The sequence below is a fragment of the Amphiprion ocellaris genome, chromosome 19 (genome assembly GCF_022539595.1).
Source record: "Amphiprion ocellaris isolate individual 3 ecotype Okinawa chromosome 19, ASM2253959v1, whole genome shotgun sequence".
NCBI lineage: Eukaryota > Metazoa > Chordata > Actinopteri > Pomacentridae > Amphiprion > Amphiprion ocellaris.
Window position 1 is genome coordinate 18,605,095 of NC_072784.1, and position 24,188 is coordinate 18,629,282.

The 24,188-nt window shown below is 43.0% G+C and overlaps 2 protein-coding genes across 9 annotated transcripts in view; one reads left to right on the forward strand and one right to left on the reverse strand.

The window, feature by feature from the left end:
* Positions 1-8,247: 8,247 nt before the first annotated feature.
* gosr2 (golgi SNAP receptor complex member 2) lies at positions 8,248-12,651 on the forward strand. Its single transcript, XM_023289960.3, has 6 exons — positions 8,248-8,415; positions 8,666-8,730; positions 9,540-9,648; positions 10,661-10,793; positions 10,959-11,099; positions 11,570-12,651. The coding sequence occupies exons 1-6, from the start codon at positions 8,387-8,389 to the stop codon at positions 11,729-11,731; spliced, it is 639 nt and encodes a 212-aa protein (XP_023145728.2). The 5' UTR covers positions 8,248-8,386; the 3' UTR covers positions 11,732-12,651.
* Positions 12,652-13,084: 433 nt separating this feature from the next.
* The window catches only part of gpatch8 (G patch domain containing 8), a 28,039-nt gene continuing 16,935 nt past the window's right edge, over positions 13,085-24,188 (reverse strand). For 5 of the 8 annotated variants that reach the window (XM_023289951.3, XM_055005446.1, XM_055005448.1 and 2 more), the window contains 5 exons: positions 20,590-20,657; positions 18,916-19,002; positions 18,592-18,735; positions 18,334-18,464; positions 13,085-18,103 (listed from right to left, as the gene is read on the reverse strand). In XM_023289951.3, coding sequence (XP_023145719.1) covers positions 14,254-18,103; positions 18,334-18,464; positions 18,592-18,735; positions 18,916-19,002; positions 20,590-20,657 — 4,280 coding nt within the window. In that variant the 3' untranslated portion in view covers positions 13,085-14,253. Of the gene's footprint in view, positions 18,104-18,333; positions 18,465-18,591; positions 18,736-18,915; positions 19,003-20,589; positions 20,658-23,035; positions 23,078-24,188 lie in introns of all 8 variants that reach the window. The other 3 variants (XM_055005449.1, XM_055005450.1, XM_035957134.2) reach the window with 1 other exon arrangement.

Sequence of the window (24,188 nt, forward strand, 5' to 3'; positions counted from 1 at the left end):
TTTGTGGCCCCAGGAGGCCTATCCCCTGCTGCTGCTGTTGTTGTTTTATAATGAACTCCTAAAGCCTTCATTTCCCTCACTACCCTGAGTGGAGGGGGCGCAGCGATGGGGGCTGCTGAGTCCACAGCCGGATTCGCACGCACAAGCCCCGAGGGTGGCTGCTTTGAGCGGGGTGGGGGGGTTGGACCGAGCAGGGGTGCAGTGTGCGAGGAGCTCCTGCGTTGTGTTGTGTTTGAAACACTCCTGACAGGAGACAGGTGAGGGCAGAAAGGTTTTTGCATATGTGTGTGAGCATACCTGCCGTGTGGTGCGCACACCTGTGGTCACTTCAGCGGGAGTGATGTGTGTGTGTTTGTAGTGAGGTTTTCCTGTGCGGGTGAAGGCTGCTGCACGCTGGAGATTCTCTCCATGTAGATAATGTAGGGTGACGATGGCTGGTAACACTATCTGCTGTGTCTGCGATGGCTTGGTTCAGGTAAAGGTTACTATGCCGGTTGAGGTTGCACCGTGATCTGATAGATGAAGATGAATTGGCAAATCAAAGTTAGGGCTTTTTTAAAAAAAATTGTTTGAGATATGTTTTATATTCGTGTTGCTTAGCAAACAGATATTATCCATAGCAGCTTACATAGCTTTCAGGTTTATACATCACTCATTCGTGTAAGAACAGTAGATGTTCACTGAAGCGTTGAAGGCTTCTTAGCTCAAGGACACAAAGCACAGGCCCGTCCTGTAATCGGAACCTCTGAGCCCCAGGTCAAACATCTAAACCCTGCAAGACTTCCGCCTCCAAAGAGAAGATTCACAGATAGCATCAGCGCTGGGCCTAATCCCCTCACACTCTCACATTGCACGGGGAAAATGAAACGATGAAGACGATGAGGAGAGGAGTGGGTCTGGTGAGGAGAAAAAGAGGGGAAAATAGAGAGACGGAGAGTTGTGAATACGGCATGGGGTAGGAATTTGGAATGTGAAATGACTAATGCAGTTGCTCAACCCACAACAAGAACATGCACTGCCTAGAGCTATGACAAGGCTGTGTGCATACCTCTATGGGGGGGTCTAGCTCAGAGGCTGGGGTGGACTGGGATGGTGGCTGAGTTCCTCGCAACTGGCGATGAGATGCGTGAAGAGACGATGCTTACATGTGTGATGGTCAATTGAGCGAGCAGCAGGGTTGAAATGATGGATTTTCACATGCAGGTGAAAAGAAAAATCAACAGTATACAGTCTGAATGATTTGGCAGTAAAATATAATGCATAAGATAACTGCAGACATAAAATAGAGATGAACTCTCTAAACCCTCATCAGTTTCTGAGTGTTTTCTCTTTCTGTCACATTTTTACTCACTCAAGGTTAATTTTCACAAAAATATAAAGTCCTGCACCTCTATGAGAACAGTGCAACCATGGTTAGAAGTAAAGCCAAAAACGTCTTCTGTGCAGTATGACACAGTTATAATATCATACATTTTAAAAAGAAAAAGTAGAACAGGAAGTTCTTTATTATTTATTTTTTGCTTGTTTCCAGACTTGTCGGCTATCTGTTCAGTGTAAACACAGCCTGCAGTTCAGCCTAATTCAGCTGAATAGTCCTTGAATTTTTGTTGGAATTTGTTGTATTTTCTCTTTTCTTGTTGCAAAGTCACTAATGGCTTTTCAGTTGTCCAGAATTATTTATGACCAAATAGGATTAGTTGAAATCATATAATTTTAGCAATTTTTTTTGTCATGAGCCATTTTAAATATTGTGAATTGGATTTTAAACTGCTTAAGTGTTGGTTGACTTTCCTCATTCATTCAAAACTGTAAAAACTGTGGAAAATCCAATGATTCTTTCTGTTTTTAAAATTTTCCACTCTAATAAATGGTGTAACATTAGCAATTTTAAAAGATAACATATCTAACAAACCACTGGAATATATGGGCTGTATGTGCTTTTTCCAAAATCATGTTTATGAAACCTGCAGAACAGCCTCTGTTCTTGAACTGAAATGATAAGACCATTAAGTTAGTACCTGAGCGGCACAAAAGTAATCAGGATGTATTTTTAAAATCAGTTAATACTTTAGGTGGTTTATTTCAGCAAAATACAAATACTTCCAAAAAAATCATCAAAATATCTTTAAGTTTTATACCATTGGCAGCTTGGCTTTATAGGGATGGCAATGTCAGTCCAGTGGTTGGTCCATCTACTGCTTTGGCCACAAGTGAAATATCTCAATAAACATATGATGGATTGCAATTATATTTTGTGCAGACATCCGTCGTTTGAAGAGGACGATCCTACTGACCTTGGTGAGGTTCTGACTTTTATCTAGGTCAAAATGTTAAACATTGCAGTGCTCAGCTGTACTTTGTGTTTAATGCTTATCAGCAAACGTTTGCAGATGGACGGTTCGGGTGACCTGGTCCCGAGTGGTGCATACCACATGGGCACAAATGCCCCGAGGAGTGAGTCCCTGGCTCGATTCCTGGCTGTGGACCACCTGCTGCATGACATTCCCCTGCTGTCCTTCCCCACATTTCCTGTCTCCCTCCACTGTCACTTTCAAATAAAGGCAAAAAATGCCCTCCAACAACATATATCTAAAAAACCCTGAGCATGTTAGCAATGCAATTGTGGCCATTCAGTTTAAAGCTCTTGTCAACCTGCTTGCTTTGTTAAACACCACTGGACATATTTGATTGCATTAAACTTTCCAAATGAAGCAAACACAATAAAACTGACAATGGACATAAGCAGGCTGGATGCTTGAGGATGTGGCTACTAGCAGAAAGACAAGGCATAGCACAGCAGATAGGACCGCATACTGCTATAGTACTTTCTTGTGAACTTGTTTCACACAGCAAAGATACCTGCAAGTGTTTACTGGATTCCTTTTGAACAGTCCCCTGTGAGCTCCCCCATTGGGAAGCTCCTGGGGGAGGCTGTTCCCATGCTGCTCCACAGTAACACCTGCAGCACTAACAGTAGGGTTTACACGACAGCCGCTGCGATAGGACGTGATAAGAGCTCGTGCGCCTTCATAACTGACTCCCCCTGCTAAAATGCATGCTACTCCTCTTACTTTTCTCGCACAAAAAACACATACAGCCACAAACACACACTCTCTGACCTCCATCGCAACGGAAACAAAACTTTCCCACAACAACAATGTCCAAGTAAGAACAACACAGATAAAGTCCAGAGCTATGTGTTCTCTCAACCAGCAACATCTCTTGAAAAATAAGTCTGGTATGTTGTCTGTGGTTATTAGTAATATCTGTAGCTACGCTTTATTTCCACGAGCAATTAAAGCCTCACTGTCATTAAAGTATTCCATGATGGTGCCATCCAAATCTGTTGTCTTTTGAGCTCTGTGAACCACACACACACACACACACACACACACACACACACACACACACACACACACACACACACACACACACACACACACACACACACACACCTACACACACACACACACACACACACTCCGGCTAACTGACATTAATCGTGAGAGTGTGGTTTGGAGTGCATGCATGACTGTGGGTAGGAAGCTGTCAGGCAGGGGAAGCCCAGCGCAGGGCTCCATGCCATCGCCATTTATGTTTCCATCCTCGCTAAGCCGTCATCCAGCCACGGAGGTGGACGGCACCTCGTCCTCAGAGGTCTGGGTGTCTCAGGTGGTAATGGCTGCAGGGCTGTGTGTGTCTGACAGCTTCATGATCACTCTATCCTCTTTGAGATCAGAAGAAATAGAGTAAAGAGAGGGAAATAACACGGCTGGTCATTGCCTTCACTCCAGACAGAAGACAAGGGGGGTCAAAAGACACCTTCAGGAGCATGGTTGGACAGTTTTGAATGGATGGGTGACAATGAGGTGCAAAATGGGAAAAAATTAAACTGCATTAAGACTTAAATTCCAACCTCAAGAAGAAATAAATTGAAAATTCGTAATTGAAATAGCATTTATTCAGTGTAATACAAAAACGTTTTCACCCCCTTTGGATTTTTTCCCCTTTAATCGCTTTTTAACATTGAAATATGGTCAATTTAATTCTTTTCTTGACAAGGATTTACAAAAAAAAAGCATTCCAACTTTTTTTTTTGCAGTTTTGCAAAGAAGAATACCGTAAAATTGTGGGGTCCAGATGTGCAAGCTAATTGAAACTCATCCTCACAATCTTAACGCTGTAATCGCAGTCAAAGGTGCGCCTATTAAACAGTGACTTAAAGGGGGTGAATATTTATGCAATCATTTATTTTACATTGCATTAACTGACACTATTTTGTTAAAAAAAAAATCTGCTCTCACTTTGACATGAAAGAGTCTTTTTTTGTCCAAAAAGCTCAAGTATTTTGGACATGATTCAATATTGAAAGGCAATAAAAAGAGAAAACTTCCAAAGGGAGTGAAAATTTATTATAATCCCCCAAATCTGTAATTATTTCTGTATTAAATAACATCAATAAATAACTGCAGGTTGTAGCTTCACATACTTTGGGTAGACTATGAGACAATGCACTTCTAGTTTTGCATCTCTTTGTGGTGGTTTTGTGTTACTTAATGCTTGTTTTGCATCATTTTATTGCTATTTTGCATCTCTTTGTAGCTCTGTTGCATCTTTTTGCAGCTACTCGCAGTCATTTCATCAGTAAGAGCAACTAGCCAACTACCTGTCACCGTCTCACCCCAGTAGGGGTGGCAACAGGGGGGTCATCCTTCAGATTCCAGGGGAGGATTGAGGGGGAACTGTGCCACCCCTGGTCAACCCTCTGGAGCCGTTTCCCACTAAAACCCACCAGTACGTTGGGAGCTTATGAGTTTCTCCTGTCATCTCTGACAGGGCCTCATTTGCTTTCATTCAGCGCCTCATCACAGCTTCAAAGACGAGTGGCTCATCTCCCTGAGGGAGAGCGAGAAGATCAGTGTGCCTTCAAAAAATGACTGGTATCCAAAAATTGTTGACCCAAGGCAATTTTGCTCCTCATAATTGGCTTCTTCACTTTGTCTGTCTTGGGCAATCATTGCAAAGTTATGATGTATTATACTGCCTGGAAAACATCATTAAGTACATTGTGTAGAAGTGATTCAATAACATATCATTTTCCCCTGATGGTCCAAACAGTGTTATAGCGGGGAGGGGGGAAAACTCCGAGTACACTGAGTGCTTTCATCCTCTACTGAGCAACAACTCTGCTGCCATGTTGTCTGACCAGGACAGGAAGACTGATCCAACACTAAGATGGACACAAAGTCTGGAGCCGAGAAACAGCATTCTGTTCACATAAATTTCATTTTAACACACATATATCTCTTGCTAAAACTTTAGTGATAGAAAATATCTAGATAATTCTGCATGTGGATTCAGGTCGGCATTAAAATACGTATGAAGTGAGACAATCATTGGTTCCACTTGAGCTACAGTACGGGATTTTTCAATAGATTATTTTTTAAAGCCCCTTGACCCACTTTCAGCATGTTTTTTTTGCACATTGATATTTGAGGCTACATTTGATCCACAGCTACTCAGCAACCAGACAGAGAAAAGCCTGAAATGTTTGCTGTTATTTCCGATGGTGTCTTTGATTACGATTGGACAACCACATCAAATATCCTCTGATCATGGTTGAGTTGAAATATGGAAACCTCAGGTTTTTATCATAAACAGTTGCTGAGATATTGTTCAAACAGCCTCTTATGTTAGTGTTCGGAAAAATCTTTAAAAAAAAAAAAAAAAAAATCTAATTCAGACTTTATGCTAAAAATTTCAGGCAAATCAGAGATGGTTGAGAAGAAATTGTTCTAAAAATGTGCTGATTTGACCCAGCTACAGTTACTAGTTAGTTTTCAGATTAAGATTTTATCTATACACATGTGATCAATTAATGAAATATGCATTGCTACAAATAAAATTGAAAGCAGTATATCAGTTTGTTTCTTTCTCTCCCTTAATGACACTAAAATACTGTTTTCATGTGAATAAAGTGATAACGACATCCCAATAAAACAAAAGTGGTAAATGGACAGAATTCTCACTATGCAAAATGGGCATTTAAATATGATAGTGACATTTTTATGACACACTAGGTGTAACCACGTGATACCTGGGTCAGTCAGAGTAGCGTGATCGAGCTCCACACCTGGAGTCTGGATTCCAGTTTGAGCCCGTGGTGCTCAGGTGTGGAGGAAAACCAGTAAGCTCATCTCATCCTTTCCTCGGGGCTGAAACATAAGGGACAGACAGAGAGAACCCCATGACCTTCAGAGAGAGAGAGAGACAGCTAAATGTGCCTCATGTACCGCTCAGAAATGGTTAGAGGGGGGGTTTATTCTACCTCCTCTCGTCTTCTTCTCCACTCTGAGCAACAGGTTAAGGCTGTGCACGTCCAACCGCTGCCCCGGGGATATGTTATGACAACCAAAAATGGCGAACAGCGAGAGCAAGAAGTGGCATGAACAGATCTCAAGGTTTCTGACATGTGGGGGTGGGTGAAAAGGACCTCTGTTGAGAAGTGTCTAGCCTGGAGATACAACCATCAACTCATGTACCATCAGGCCGCCGTGGAGAACTGTCTGGGCCGACTTCTGGTTACTGTGTTGAAGGAGGAAAACAAATACAGCTATCAGTGGCAAACAGGAGCTTGCAGCAGCTCACAGCACTAATTATGCGAAAGGATGCTTGGGTTTGCTTCGCCTGCTCCTGGACTCATCGATTCTCCCCCTCCCAGATCGGCAGGCACCACAGTGACGGAGGCTCTGGGGTGAGGTGATTGAGATGTGGTTTTGTGAACGCGCCAGGCTGCGCCCCGGGATGATTTTCCTCCCACTAAATCACCAAGGAACTATTGTGAAATTTTCACAACTTGTTCTGGGAAATCCAATCATGCCACTTTCACACATCACTTCTTGACAGTCAGTCTTTGGCTGGCAAATTCACAAACAATCCATCCCCCTTCCATGTCATTCACTCCTCAGTGATGTGTGACTTGTAATCTCACCTCACTATGAAAACTTTTATATTATTAGGGCTGGTATCTCTGACTGCAGGCAAGAAGGAAAAATCTGGATGGACACACAGGAATATTCTCACACCTATCTGTGGAAAAAAACAGAGGATAGCCTAATTAGAGCCAGTCAAGGAGAGATGACAAAAGCTAGCCTTGGGAGATGTTTCTCAGAGTCTTTCCTGTCACATGTCTACATGTCAACAGATTATGCCATACGCTCAGAGCTTGTCTTAGTAGGCCAAAGGACCTCTGTCAGCTATAACGTTTAACAGAATATCAAATGTAATGGAAAATGTAGCCTACAGCCAAGATTTAAATTTGGCAAGTTTAAGTGAATAACCTGAAGTAAGTTGTCATTTAAGGAGTGTTTTGGACCAGGATTCAGTGTCTGCATGACATTCAGTACAAACGTCTGGCGTCCTGTTTCACCTTAGTGATGTACAACAGCATTTAGGACTTTAAACCAAGATGGACAATCACAAAAATAAATAAATATTGGAATTTTGTTGGGTTTCTTAACATTTTGTCTCCACTGAGTGGCTGAAGCTAGGTGTTTTTCACTTAAACATCTTCTATAAAATCAAATACGGCTGGATCGTGATTCTTCTGTTTTAGCCACAGCACTAAGAGTAGGAAAAGCTCAGTCAGTGGCTCAGTTCAGAAAATCAAACAGCCACCTGAACAAATAAGCATCTGTAGGGTATTTTATTCTTCTATAATGTTGCTGACCCCAAGCAATTTTGCTTCTTGTAATTGGCTTCTCTAGCTTGAGCAATCCCTGCAGGGTTGTGATGTTTGTTTTATAGTGGTTATTATTTAAATATCTTCTTTTAATGTTTTATTGTTGCTTTTACGATAAGATAAGGAAAATATTGTGCAAACTATTGCTCAAAGAAAAAAAAGACAAAACACAAGAGACTGAGTGCCTAGCAGAAAAGCAATAAAATGCAAGCACATCACTGACAGAAAATAAGTAAGCCAAAATAAGACTAGAATAGAAAAGTAAAAAGCAATGTGGTAATAAGCAGCTCACACATGACAATTATGAATAATAATAATAATAATAATAATAATAATAATAATAATAATAATAAGATTCTATCTCACAAAAACTTAAGAGCAATTGCCTTTCGCTATATACAGTCTATGTAAGTACACATCTGAAACTACAGCCTCAGTGTCTTAAATAAGAGGCGGAGTGAGCGCTCTTCGCTTTTGCCCTCTCTGTGGTGTGACGCCACGCAGCTTCCGTACACAAAGCTCGGGTGATGACGTGTTCACTCCCCTACCGTTAGCTAGCTCAGCTACCTGTCAGAATAAACGTATTTTAATAAAAGTAGTGTTATACGTTAAAGGAACGCGCCGCGTTTCATTAAATCGCTGAAAATGGAGACGCTTTACCACCAGACGAACAAGTGAGTGAGCCTGTCTTCTCCTGGAGCACGTACAGACTCTGTTAGCTAACTTAGCTAACGAGTGAAACTACCTGAACCAGCTAATTACTCGTCTTTTAACTTTAGTTTTAACTGTAGCAAACTAATAATAACATGCTGTGGTTATTAGTAATGAAAATATGACCACTTACGCTCGTAAAAGTGAAAAAAAATGAAAAGAATGAAGTTGTTTAGGTTTTTGTTCAGTCACGTTATGTTTATTCTGGATTAGGCAAATCCAGGAGGTGCAGTCTCTAATGGGAAACCTGGAGAAGACAGACCGTCAGTCAGTCTACTGTGAGTAGAGAGCTGTCATGGTTTGTTACATTCAGCTCATCCATTGCTCTGTATTTGAGTGTTGTATCAGTGTTGATTGCACCCCCTCCAGTCTATTTTCCTTTGAATGGGTTTCTAAATTCTGCTCAGTAGAGACGCCTTGTTGTGGCTGCCTGCTACTCTTTTGTATATAATGACAGAAAGGGGGGCTGGTGTTAGTACCCTGGCTGATTGTTTTCTGTGGATTGTGCCTACTCCATCAGCTCTGGGCCAGGCTGGTGCCAGGGCAGGAAGCAGCAGGGTGGGTGCAGTGACAGGAGGCTGGGAGGACTTCTGTCAGATAATGGTGGGAGCCAGGCAACCCCCCTTCACAAATTATGACATCAACTTGTATTTTAACCACGGGGAGGATGTAAACCTGTACAGTTTCTAATCAGAGAGAGGGTCATTCTACTGATGAGTGCAGCACTAAGGGATTTTGGTACAGTGTGGCCAGGTACAAATTTGCAGTAGCTTTGGAATAAACACGTGTCAGTAAAAAAGCTTGACACAGTTTCAGAAAGAAAATGTGAGAAAATCTATGGTAGAACTGCAAGAATCTGACAATGATCATTTAGTCAGTTATTTAAAAAATGTAATGATTTACCCCAGAGGTTGCTGGATACAACTTCCCATTGTTAGAATTGCATGTTGTTTTATAATATAAATAAGTAAACCATTGAGTTTTCACTTTGGACTGTTAGTAAAAAGATAATACGCTACTGCTGGTTATAGTTAACTGTCCTGTTCCTTCCTCTAATTCTTTGTTCTTCTTTCTCTCAAATTTCAAGTGTTAGAGAACGAACTACAAGCTAGAATCGACCAGATCTTCAATCATTTAGAACGCCTTGAGATCCTGGCCAGCAAGGAACCACCAAACCGCCGCCAGAACGCCAAATTGTGAGTTTGTAGCGCGTCAATTGAGGAGTGACCATAAAGCCTCAGAACTGGTAGGGTGAACCGTATCTCATAAAGACACAGGCATGGTGTAGGAGATGAGACAGTCGGCCCCGTCCTGCCCTGTGGCGACGTGGCTCTATGAAAACATTTCCTCAGAAGCCCCGTCATCACCAGCATTCCTGCTGCATCGGGCAAAGATTCATTTCTGAGCTGGGTAAACAGGCCTTAGGGGACACAGTACACCCCATCCCACAGCACTCCTGTGATCTTAGTAGGTCTCCAGTGGGGTCTGAGTGAAGCTAAGGAGAGGGGGAGGCTGTGAGACACTCTTCATTCCAACCGCATGAGATTTGAAGGCAAAAGAAGTGTTCTCACCATCCAGAGCAAGTATGAATACTTAAAATTGTGTATAAGCTGCAGTAAGAAAGAGGAGGAAGAAGGAAGTGAGCAAGACTTTTAAAGAGCTTTTCAATACCACACAGAGAGCAATTTAATGCTCTTTTCATGGTTGCGCTGCTGTCAAAGAATGATGGACAACCAGTGCATACAATAAGGCTGACAGTGACAATTATCTATCAAGTACAAGAACTGACAGATTTTTATGTCAGTGTTACTTCTCCATAATTAATAAATTGCCATGAACTGGTCCCACATGAGTGGCAGAAAAGTGATGAATGGATTCACCAATGAGAAAATAGTAGTTTATCTTAGTTTTTGTTAAAAATGACACTTTGCCATTACAAAACCATAACCCAAAAATGAGTTTGTTAACGAGTATTGTCTCCTGCTTCACAATCAGATACAAAAAAATAGTTTTAGCCAATATAACTGTCACAGTACATAAGAAAATAATAAGCATTTCTAAATGAGTGTAAAGGTGTTTAAATATAACATTCAATGGTGTTTTTTGAGGGAATTGAATCCAGCTTTATATCTCCTGGTCTGTTAAAATATTTTAGAATGTTTTGTGTAATTGTGAAACTGAATAAAGAAGTTTTATCCTCTTAAACAGACGAGTGGACCAGCTCAAGTATGATGTTCAGCACCTCCGGACTGCCCTGCAAAATTTCCAGCACCGACGCTACGCCAGAGAGGCCCAGGACAGAGAGAGGGAGGAACTCATGAGCCGTACCTTCACGACCAATGTAAGTCAAATGTATCTTTAAACAGAGTGGAAAGTAAACCAGATAATAGTGATCAGACTCAGGGTGTGGCTGGTCGAGTTGGCAACCACTTTATATCCAGTGAATCCAACTTTAAACCTCTAAAAAGATGTGTCAGTCTGTGGAATAAAAAATGTCGTTTAACAGGATGCAGATACCTCCATCCCCATAGACGAGACCCTACAGTTGAACTCCAACTTGCACAACGCACACAGAGGTATGGACGACCTCCTGGGCAGCGGCAGCAGCATCCTCAACGGCCTCCGAGATCAGAGATCGACACTGAAGGTACGTGCTCACAGCAACGGTAGATCTAGCAAAATAAATCTCTGCCTGAGCTGAACAAAGGAAACAGCATATGAGGGTGAATTGAATTATATTCCCTGACCCAGTTTCTGGTGTCCACATCAATCACAGTAGTCTTATTGTTAGTGTGCATATGCTCACCGAGAGGCTGAGTCCTTGTTTCCAGGGAGGAGATGGGCTTCCTGCCTTTGCTTCAGGCCTCTTCTTATCAGGGTGTGTCTGTTGATCAGCACTCACAGCCTGGTAGTCTAGCCATGAGAGACTTCTGACAGAGTGGCGCGTCAGGGAGGGTGTTGGCACTCAGCGTCTCCCATAATCAGATGAATTAGTGTAGATAATTACAATGCGGTCATGTAATGCAGACACTGTGTGCATTTATGGCTGTGTAAGTCTAATCTGTCACATGTGATCATTACTGTTGACACGAATGCAGCTGTTTTGGCTCTGCACAGGGGACCCATAAGAAGATGCTGGATGTGGCCAACATGTTGGGGCTGTCGAACACAGTGATGAGACTTATAGAAAGGCGAGCCACCCAGGATAAGTTCATCATGATCGGAGGCATGCTGCTGACCTGCGTCTTCATGTTCCTGGTAATCAGATACCTGGGCTGACCACCATCCATCCACAATGACGGTTTTTCGATCAGTCGAGGACACTTCCGCAGCACATCATCCCTCATGATATGAATTTTTGAAATTAAAGTAATTTTTATAAATTGTGCCATCATATTCAGTTTTAATTGTTTTATTTTAGGAACTTGCAAAATGATAAGGTCGAAGACCTTAATTATAGACAGTATTTTGCGCTGCCTGAAGCTCGAAGGTGTTAAACTTTTCCGATGGTCAGCTTTCCTCCCAAATACAGCCATGCACTCATTTTTATCAAAACCACTTCTGTAAAGACTGTAAATCACTCTTGTGACTGTACCCAAATGGCTTCTTAAAAATACTTTAGATATTTATACAGAATTTGCTTTTGTCTCCAATGAAAAGTTGTTTTTTTCCTTCAGTTGTCATTAATGCTGTTGGTGTCACTCTGCCGTGTTCAACATGCTTCATAGAGAAATAGAAATACTAGTGTGCAAATGTTCATAATGCTCTGTCTCATTACACTGCAACCTCTGAATGCTCACAGGAGAGTCTTTGGTTTTATATATCATAATTTACAGTCCATACCAGCTTAGTAGGCACACCAAGCTAATACTAAAAGTCTAATACAAGGTGACGACCAAGTGTGATGGACAAGATAGAAAAACATCAGTATAATGTGGTACATTTCACCAGCACCACAAACAACATCCTCCAAAACCGACAAAGTTGTATTAGCATGCCTTAAAAGCACTTCAACAAAAAAATTAAATTCTAATCTTGATGATTTATTGCATGTCGGTTGTATTAGACTGCATTAGCTTTAGCAAGATGTACCTAATAGACTGCGAAATTAGGATATGTTATACACCCGAGATAAGCAGGATGGCAAAAAAGGTCCACTGAGAAATACAATGGAATAAACAGCCCTTTTCTAATGGTTACATGTTTTCTCTTGGGTCTAGTCTCACTATGTGGGTGATTTAATTCTCCTAACAGAATAAAAACCCGCATCATCTCCTTTGTATATCTTCCTCTAATGGTTCTGCTAGTAACGGAAACAGCACACTCCTTTTTTTTTTCAGTCTCAAGCACTGCATACGAATTTAAAAGAACTACACACCCCATTGTTAGGGATTTTGAGGATTTACTGCTTTTACAAGTCTATTCAGTGCAACTAGAGCACCATCTACTGTTCTATGTTTGTCACTAACAGCTGCAAGAACTGTTTGTCAAAACCTGGTGAACTTCATGGAAATGCGACCTAAAAAAAATCTTCTTAAAAAAATATATGCAAGCATCATCATTCTTGTGACTTTTAGTGTTTAGATCGAGTGATTCTATGTGAATTTCATTAACATTACGGAAAACAACACATGAACTCAATTTTTTATTAGCTGAAACAAGAGTTAAGTTTTTAAAAAATACAGAGTTGCTACTTTTTGACAGATCACTATCGTATGCCATCCCAGCCCGTCTTTGCTGGGATGATTTAGAAATAAACTTGATAAAATACGCAAATGTCCATCTTCCATCCCACTCATCCGTCATTCTGCTTTTTCCAATCGCGGTCTCAACCCTTGTGAGTGTTAATAGGTTAATCTACAGCAGTTTTATTTACAAAATTACACAAAAGCCAAACACAACCCTTCTTCTGAAGAGCATTTGGAAAATAATTTAAAACAGAAAAATACAATTATTGCAGTATACTACAATCTTATTGTTACATGATGCAAAAGCATCATCTTGATGTACAGATTTCAGTGCAATTCATTCAGACGTACCCTCACCACAGGGAACATGAGCTTTGCCTCAGAGTATAAGGGATCGGACGCTGTAGTTGTAATTTCATATGTTCATCACTAGTGGGATTCTTCACATTACACACTGATATATGTACAAGTTACTGCATTACAAATTATGTTGAGTCCAATAGAGAGCAAGTAGTCATATGAGAACATAAACAGTATCAGTAATTATGAAACAGTCCATCTCTGAAAGTTAGATTACATAGGTGAAGCAGATCTCTAGAACAATATGAATTCTTCCTCCTCTCCTATTGTGATTCTGCTTATATTAATTAGCCATTATGTGTCTCTTTGGCTGCCAACATGAGCAAAAACTGTGACAATAACATTTTTATGTGGAAAACGAATAAACTCCAGTGGTTTCTCAGACTTCTCAGGCTGTTAATCCACCCCAAGTTGGAGTAGAAGCCAATGTCTAGAGGAAGTCTCTTTAACTCTACACCCTGTTTTAAAAATTCAGGGAAAACGTAAAAAAAAAAAAAAAAAACAATCCCACATAAACCAGAAAAAAATGTTAATGTCAATTTTGTACCCGACACAGGCTGTACCACTTTGTGGCTACAACTTGTTGCACTGTGTAGGCCAGTAAAATGGTGGTTTAATTGACAAGATTCCTGTCTCTCTGCCTGCATGTTGTTGCAAAGACTTCATCTAAAACCTTAAACCAAGGCTGTTCAGGTTGAGTCTTTCTTCCAGTGGCTGGGTGCTGGGAATATACTAGCTCACTTCCATCATTACTCAGGAGCCATGGTTTGGTGGGTGCTGGAGGTCCTGCCCTGAGAAGATTGGGTGTAGAAGTGGGTGGAGCTGGAGAGCTGCTGCTGCTGCAGCTTGGGAGGGCCGGGGCGTGAAAAGTGTGGGGTAGAGGGCTGTATGTGGGACATGGTGTAGAGCTAATGGGGTGTGGTGAAGTGCAGAAGCAGGGATAATATGTATAGGCTGACCAGAGAGGAAGGCTGTCGGGTGGGCAGGAATCAGCCCAGCGTGTCCAAGAGAGTGTCCCAGAGAATGACCGAGAGAGGGGCCCAATGGAGACAGTGAAATGGGGGTAAGGTGGTGCTGGGGAATGTGATGTACCTGGGCCAGCTGGGCATGTGCAGGATGGGGGTGGTGGGGATGCGCTGGGTGGATGCCCATTGCCGCAGCTGTGGCTGCATGGTGCTGCAGAATGGCATGTTGCACTGTGGTGATTGATGTGCCAGAAGCTACCGACACAGTTGGCTGTTGAATGTGGATCTGCTGCAGGGCTGGTGGAGGAGGTGCTGGGGCTAAGTTGGCAGCTGCTGCAGCAGCGGCTGCAGCCGCAGCAGCTGATGGAAATGTCTTGACTTGCTTGGCCAATAGCTGCTGCTGAATGTGCTGTTGTGCAGCCTGTTGCAGCTTACTGTATTTCTCCATCTCCTCTGGTGTGAATGTAATAGGCTGACTTTCCAAAGGAGCCAGTCCATCCTCCTCTGCCTCCATGCCATCCTCCTCCAGATTGGGTGGTGGGTAACCAGGGTAAGCATGGATTGGCGGCTGCTGCTGCTGCATTTCAGGCATGAGTGACTCCATCATGGGGTTCTGGGAAGGATCCTGACCCGATTCTCCTTGGTACTGGGGCATCATCATGGAGGGCTCCTGTTCAAACAATGGTCGAGGTTCTTGGTGCACCTGCTCTTCTGTAGTGGGGAGCTGCGTCTCTTCTTGAATCACTGTGCTCTGTGGGGCCTCCTCAACCTTCTGGATTGGTGGAGCTGGAGGTGGTGGTGGTGGAGGGAACTCCCTTATGGGTTCTACCAGGATAACCTCTCTATCAGCTTCAGAGCTCTTCCCTACCCCCGATTTCTCTCCTTCGTCAGGTCTGGTTAGGGGAATTACTGGTTTCTTCCCTACCTGCAGTTTACCAAAAAGTGGCAGCATGGCTTTGTTTCCCAGGGCTGGCGGTAGTTTGGGACCAAAATATCCCTGTGGTGGATCCTTAATCTTAATTCCAGATTTTGTTCCTGTGGCAGAATCATCAGAGCTTTTTTTAGACTGAACCTTCTCCAGCAGCTGGCGTGCAGTGAGGGTGTTTTTCTGTTCCCCTGCATCTCGAGACCCCCCTGGCCTCAAGGCCAGAGAGCTGGATGAATGGGTGTTGCGGTTAAGGCCTCGCGATGAAGATGAACGTGGAGACTGGGAGCGGTAGATGCGAGAGCGGTTGAAGTCTCTGCGATGTGTGTCACTGTCCCCTCTGCCCCTGGCACCTCGTCTGTGAGGGGAACCTTTGTTTGAACTGGATGACCGACTCGCAGAACTGTGGCTACGACTGTAGCTTCGTCTCCACGATCTTGCACTGGTGCTGCGACTCCAACTGCTGGAGCTTCTTGAGCTGCTCCGATGATGCCGCCGGTGCCTTTTCCTGCGGCTGTAGCTACGTGAACGTGAGCGAGAATCTTCTGAGGAAGAAGAGGAGTACTGATGTCTCCTGGATCGTCTTCGTCCTCGGCTGCCCCTCCGCTCATATTCAGAGTCTGACGAACGTTTGGAGTGCCTTCGTCTGCGAGCTTCTGTGCTGTAGTCACTGTAGCTGTCGGAGTAGCTGCGGCTACGGTGGCTGTAGGCACTGCTTCCGGCTGAGGAGCGCTCAGAGCTGCTGGAATAAGAGCGACTACGGGAGGTTTGGCCACGATGGCGCCGACGGCTGCTGCCCCGTCTGTCCCCCCGCCTTGATGAGCGGCTGCAGGACCGACCTGATTCTTCACTATGATGGCGCCGCTGTTCCCGCGGGCTTGACCTGTGATGACGTGAGCGCTGCGTATTAGAGCCCCCTTCTTCTTCACTCTCACTGCTGGGAGGTCTACCAGGTCCAGGACTCTTTTGGGCTGAGGTGGAGCAGGAGGCACTTTGAGAGGCACTGGAGTCAGTCTTTTGTCTCTTGGTGCCACTGTGCTCCTCTGAGGAGTTGGCCTTGTCAGTACTTTTTCCGGTTCCTCCGTCCTCTGCTCCAGACTTGCAAGGCACTTCCTTAGTAGCACGTTTCCTCTTCCCCAGTTCTGCTCCTGCATTTCCTGCCGCTCCTCCCCCTCCAGTTGTCAGCTGAACAGAAGAGGCAACAGCTTTATCTTCTGACTTTGGTTTAGCTTTTTCCTTTTCATCACCCGTTGCCTCGTCTTGGCCAGGAGCCTTGTTTTTGCTCTTCTTCCGTTTATGTTTTTTCTTCTTTTTGGGCTTTTCTTGTATTTCCTCAGTTTCTCCTTCTGCATCTTCTGCTGCTCCTTTTTCTTTTCCTTTGCGTTTTGAGTGCTTTGCAGACTTCTTATGCTTCTTCTTTTTCTTTTTTTTCTTTGCACTACTGCTGCCAGTTGTGGGCTTTTGCTCATCACCTTCCGACTGGCCAGGCTCTCCCTTCATTATCGGCTTGTCTTTGTCAGTGCTGGTTCCAGGTTTAGTAGCCATATCTACTTCAGCTGGTGAAGCTGCTACCTCTTTTCCCTTGTCATCAAACTCTTCACCAGGCTTAGGTGACTTAGCCAATTTCCCACCACGGACTCCTTTGTTACGGGACAGCTTGAAGTCAAAGTAGAGGGGATTACAGCTGTAAGACAGGGAGGGCTGAGCTTTCGTAAATTCAAGGAGTTCAGAGGGCCATTGCAGGGTAGTACTCTCATCTTTACTCAGGACTGGAAAGAAGGGACCAGAGGGGATTTTTGGACCGGTGTTTGATTCCACAGTATCTTGTGTGGATTCTGCATTCTGAGTAGGTGAAACGGGTACAGTGGAAGTTATGTCTGTTGCACATGCAGATGCTTCCTCCTCTGTCTTCACTTTAGGTGATGGAGGAGTTGGCTCTGGATCAGCATTTGAAGCGACATCATCTTGTTCTTTTTCAGTTTTACAATCTGCATCATTTGTCTCCGTCTGTTCAGAACTTTCTTCAGCCTGTTTCTCTTCCTGAACCTCTTCCTCGTCATCATCTTCTTTGCTCTGACACTGTTCAGTGGCTTTCATGAACAGCAAAAACTGGAAGTGAGGCTTCACCCGACAGTGAGCAGGAGGAACATAGTGGTAGTACTGAGGCTCCTGTCCAGCATATCCTTCCTCCTTTTTCATCATCATCTTGAGTTTGTTGAGCGTAGAAGCTAAGGAGCCTCCATCATCAGGCTGCTGCACCTCTTCTGTCCCTGCCACACCACACCCTTCAGCTACTTCACCTCCTCCAGATGCTTCCTTAGGGCTATCTGTGCTGCAGCCAGATGTCTCCTCTTGTCCTCCAGCCTTTTCTCCTTCCTGGCCCTCCTCTTCCTCCATAGCTTCCTCACCGTGATCAGCAAACACGGCAGCTGCTGTCTCTAGCTTCACCGGAGCTTTCTTGGCGAATGAGAAGGATACACTGACTTTAGATGCACTACTTGGGGTTGGAGATGAGGAGGTGTTCTTCCCCAGAGAGAAGCTGATAGTTGGGCCAGGCTTTGGAGATGATTGGCCAGCTTTTTCTGGTAGTGATCCTTCCAGGGTACCATCTGTCAAACCAAGGCTCTCAGGCATTATGTTGTCACCATCCTCTGCTTTCTCTCCATCCACAGCCACTGTGGTTGTTTTGAACATGGGTCCACTTCCTGGAGTGCTGAAACAACACAGAAGTATAATTATCAATGTGATTCATTTCTGTCCAAACATGTCTTTCAGACAAGACTGAGAGTGAATTGTTAGACTTTTAAATCTCTATTCTAGTTTTACCATGTGGGCTTTGCCAAACATTACTCGATGATATAAAACAGAACAAACTTCAGACTGTGGCATCAATATATATGATGGTTGCATCCAGCAGAGGGCACTCCAGGAATAAAGTCTTACCGGTCTTGCTGTTTCCTTTGCTCAGCCAGTTCATGCAATCGGCGCAGCATCTTTTCTTGCTTCTTTCCATCTTTCCGTGAACGGGACGACACATTACGAGCAAACTCTCTCTGTTTCAGCTCTTTAAGCCTCTGTGTAACACAAAAGGAAGACAAAAATAAACAAAGCTCATCAAGATCTCTGTTTAATTATTACTCCTATGTTGTACAATCACAAAAGATCTACATAAAGAGTGCAAGACTTGATAATCGGCAGTACCTGCTTGTGAGCATGGTCGTAAGAGTTAATGTGGTTGTCAAACTCCTGATGCTTAGTGTACTGTTTGTCACAAAGTTCACAGTAGAAATTTGCTCTCAGGTCTTCCAGAGCCTTGGCAATGGCTTTCTCCTTTTCCATCTGGTCCTATTTTAGGTAAGGAATAAAAGACATAATAAGTAGATGCAAAGGATAAAAGAGTACGGGGGAAAAAACACTGGAGTACCTTCTAGTTACCTTCCACTTTTAATAAGTTAAACTACAGCACCCCTTCTGATTACAGAACTGGCAAAAATCATCACAAGGACAAGAGTTGAAGGATCTCACCTTGTATTTTTGCCGCAGTTCTTCTGTGTCCTCCTTTTCCACTTCAAGCACTCTCCTCTTTTCTGTGGCATCCTCTGCATAGTCCAGCTGAAAAGACAGACACAGCAGTTATAGCACTTGCAATGACAGTAGTCCAAATTCATCTTATATGCCATTCAAAAGAGTAACACACTGTGGAGACAATCTGCTTTGCTGTGGGCACATCTGGTCTACAAAGGCAATGAACACGGCACATGCAAACTACAAAAAGTAATAATAATACTACTACTACTACTAATAATAATGACCGACTGTTGACTTCTAAAGACACAATCAATCTTAGGAACATATCAACCAGGGCTCCAGACTAATTTTTCCATAGGAAGCACTAGTGCTACCACGTTTACTGGTTGGTTTCACTGGTGCACGATTTGGTCAGCTCGTCTCTGCTTATTTTGCTCATTAAAATAAACAACTATAGATCGTTTCTTCATTGGAACGCAGTAAAAGCTAAGCGGATTGTTTTAAACACCAAGCAGAGAGAGACTGACTGAGCCTGTGAAAAAGATAAAGTGCTATTTTCAACCACAATGTCTACCATAATAACTGCGGCCGGAGACCTAATGATCAACATGCACTTGCACAAATGCAACGGTGTTAAACTGAAACTTGCAAGCTCTCAAAACAAGGTCAGATATGGCGTCATTTTGGTTGCAGATACATATTTTGACAAACTGTAAAGGTCGCACATTATTGAAAGCAAGAATGGAAATTCCTAACATACAAGTGATGCAGACAGAAGATTTTAAGCATCTGCATCTTTACTGAGGTATCCAGCATTACTGTATCATACTGCATTTTTCATTTCTAGACAGCTTTTATACTTTTCATTAAACATGAGCACTGAGGCCAGATACTGATGTTAGGTGATTCACCCATGCTAACAGTCTACATTAAAATCCATCTCCAAGGGATTTAAAGGGGTCAGGGTCAGCACATGGCAGTCAAAATCTTTAATGTGTTACAAAATACACCACCTCTACATATATTGTGAATTGTGCAGAGGATCATTATTATTCTCAAGTAATTATTCACCACATAGACATTAATGCAGGATCTTTTTAGAACGTGACTGTGTATTGTAGTGTTATGCCATACAAGAATCTTTCTGCATTGACAAATTTGCATCTGACACAAGTCATTCATTTGACAAGTGTTCTCTTGGCATCTGCTACTACGTATGTTTTTACTCCTACATAGTACAATGTTGTGGAGCGTCACACGATTCAAGCTGAAACTTGGCGTTTGGCACCATAAATAGTGCTTTTAGCCTCGTGTGGTTTTTCTGCCATGCAAACGGATTTAATGCTCCCAATGACCTGTCCAGAGGCTGTCTGGCCGTCAGCAGTGAGCATTACAACAGAAGACAAATTATAAAAGATGTGACTTTGTGTTGCCAACTGGCCCACAACATTGGGGCTAAACTGCTGTTTTCTGACTTATTTCCACTGAACTGTAACTGCACTCACACCAGTATCAAAACAAGTTCAAAGCAAATTTGTCAAAACACCCTCTGCAATTGGATGCTGTCAGTGCATTGGACCAAGGAAAAACTACATACTTGTGCCTCTGCTTCAGTTTCTTACTACATACAAGATGAAAACATATGCACATGGGACAAAATAAGCATCTTACCTCCATTTCCATGCGTCCCATCCCCATGACATCATATTTAAGGATAATGGGCACAGGGTCGGTGCGTCCTGAGGGGAAAGAGACAGAGAGAGGACAAGGTGAGTTTTTGAGGCTGGGGCTAGAGACCAACTCGGAGACAGCCTGCTTTTAGAGCATAGGGTGCTGGGGTTAGAGAATTTTGCCTTGAAGTGCAAAGAGACCAGAAAGCTACAGTGAACCAAACACCAGCTATTCTCACAGCTTACTGCAGCCACCAACTACTGACCAATTTAGCCTTCCTGTTACATTTGACCGGGCTGCTGGTTTGCACTTTGAATTAGTCAAATTAGCTGCACCTATAGTATTCCTGGTGAATTCAATGAAGACAAGGACATCAGGGTTGTTCAGCAATATGTCTTACCAAAAAAAATGATAAAGTACACTAGAAAAAAAGATTTACGCTTTAAGCCAGTCTGTTTCCATATCTTTTCAGTCTAACTGTGCCACCCACTACCCCTCCTCCATGCGTTCATTGCTGCAGTCCTGTTAAACCTGAATGCCAAGTTTATCAAGGACACTACAGCTCGAGGGACTGTGTGGTGTGGCGTTTGTGCGTTGTGTGTGTGGGGAGTTGCAACAGGCCTGCGCAGCTGCTGCCACTGCTCATTGAGCACCACTGCGACATCCTCCATGAGGGGAACAAAGCCTCCGAATATTATCTAAGGCCTATTGCATCATATCATGCTGAACTGTTTGCAGCCTTCCCGACCCTTGCAAGCCCCTTTCGCTGTCCTCAAGTCCAAATCTGTTCCTTTGTCCCAGGCCCCCTTCCTCATCATGACTGGAGCCGAAAGATAATTTTCCCGTCTGCGTAAGCTATGTTATGTAAGCTGTGAAAAGAGCTAGATCAGAAGGAAATTAACTGTAGAAAAATAAACAAACCAAAGACAACCAAAAAACAGAATGAAACATTAAAGATATAAAATATATAAAAATCAAAACTACTTTGGAGATTGACACAGAATTGCTTAATCCACTCATAATCAGCCAAACAAAGCAGAGAGAAAGAGTAAAATTAAAAAAAAAAAAAAAAAAAAGGACACAAGCACTGAACTACAGCAGAGTGACGTCACAGGCCAGGTATCGCCATGGTGACAGTGCAAGGGATGGGGGATACTTACCTGGTAAAACATGGGTATGAGTAGGAGGAGAAGGAAGGGGGGGACAGACAGACAGATAGATAGACAGGGGAATCTCAAAACAAAAGGCATAAAAAGAATTTGGACTAGTCTGCTGCTCTTGATGCCAGCCAGATACAATAATCGATCTTACTGATAGTGATCATCAATTCAGTTTGGTTTCAGTTTTTTTTCTGCCCACATATTCAAGTTAGGCTGTTTGCCACAAATCAATTTTCTATGTATACCATTGGGCATATGGAAAACCTACAGCATTGGGCTTGTACAATTACAGTTTCATGGTTGCGATACCTGCTTCAAGTGGCTGCAGGTAGTTTAAATATTACAAATTTGAGTTCTATTCAGGGTTTTCTCTAATAGACTAACTACAAATAAACATATTTTCAATTAAACATGTCAAACGAATGCATTATAAGGTGATCGGCTTTGCTTAAAATCTGAATTTTTTGCTACAAAATGAAAAGTGTGTCACATTCTTAACTTCCTGGGCAGAGGAAGGTAAGAGCATTACTTGATTTAAATATACATTTCACTTCTGTGCTTTTCTTGAGTAATTTAGTCATCACAGCCCAATGACATATTCTGAAATCATAAATGCATGGGCATTTTAACATACAACGGCCTGCCTGGACTCTCAGTCCCACTGCAGTGTCTGTGAGCTGGGCAGGCTCTTAACCGAGTACCTAACTCTGATTGCATGGTTGTGGAGGCCTTATTCAACTGAGGAAGTGAGAGGAAAGGACTGACTGTATGATAGAGATCACAAGACTACTGATAGTCTACTGATAGACATGTGGGTTCATGCTTGTTGTCTAGCAGCGGCAGAGAAATGAAACCAAAAACAAGGTTTGTTCTGTTAGTCAGCCACTGCAGTGGTCTATCTGAATGGAGTCACAAGCCAGGCCCAGAATTAAGGATTAATAAACAATTACAGTCATCCCAAACTATCACCAATCTTTAAACACAGTGACAATACTTCCACATTACCCATTCCAGTGGAAAAGAAAGGGACCAGACAAAAACAATGTGCATCTAAATCACAGGGTGCGAATCACAAGGTTTTAAAAAAAAACTGAAAACAAACAAAATGACAATGTTCTAAGAGTAATACATATGCATGGTAATATACAAGCAGCAGAATGAGGACTAATACAGAGAGAATTGAAAGCCTATGTAGCATTGGTGCTCTGATGAGAGGAAAACAAAAAAAATGGGAGAAATTAAAACAAACAAAAAACAATTCAATTGGGGGATAAAATAACATTTACCACTAAGTTTACCATCAGCACAACATGGGCAGGATCAAATCGCTGTAAAAAAGAAACACCAATTGGTTAAGCAGGAAGATTGAGGCACATAGAGAAGGGAGGGTGGGGTTGGGAGTGTGGTTGTGGGGTTTAGGGGGGTTCATTACCAGAGGGGCTTCCGTGTGTCACCCCCCCCCCCACCCCCCTCATCCCTTCATTCAGGGCTAGGTGCTTACAGGGATTTCCTCTCCCCACTCTCTCCCAGCCACTTGTCCCAGTCCCCAGGCCCCTAGCCTGGCATCATCTTGCTTTCTCAACCAGAATATGCTCCAAAGAACCAGGCTACCACCCCTTACAAGTAGGCCTTTTCCACTACGGGAACTTATGACCAGTAACTGAACTTGCAGCTGTCACTGCAGGATCTGCCTTTGTTTTCACTGTCCTCTTCTGAAAATGGGACAGTTGGGAGTTCAAGAAGCAAAATTTTGGCACTCTTCAGAAAGTGGTACACTATCAGGGAGCAGAAGGGGCGTACTTAGATCTTCTGCCTGTCAATCATCAAACAAAAACTACAACCAACACAAATACATGGCAGTAGCCACCGTCTCACTCATGTATACATCATCGAGAGCTTTTTTAAACTTTGCTTTATGAAGAAAAACGGAAAAGACATTTTGAGCATACAACAAAATGATTGCCTGTCCTGCTGTCGCTTTCCCAGTGGGAAAATACAGTGGAAAAGCAAAGACCACTTTTCCCTTACAAGTTCTCATGAGGTTCAATTTATAAGAAGCTCCAAGTTACAGGTCATTAAATTCCTGTAGTGGAAAAGCAGCTTAAGTTGGCAAACTCCCATATCAGTAAAAAAACAGCAGCCCTTCAAATTTTACCTTGGACAAGCAGACAAAAAATTAGAAACCCCATCAGATAAGTAGTTTTGGAGGAGCTGTAGCTGTGAGGGAATGATTACAACCAGCCAAGTGTGATGGTTTATCAGCTCCAACAGGTGACAGTAAAAAGATGCTTATTGTTGCACAAACATTGTGATTCAAAACTATACTTTTGCCTTTTTACCATGTGGTCAGATATCTAGTCTGAAATGATAGATACCTCTAGGGACGACCACCATTTTCCCCCTCTGTGCCTTTTGCCTCGCAGACGCTTGTCAGCCCAG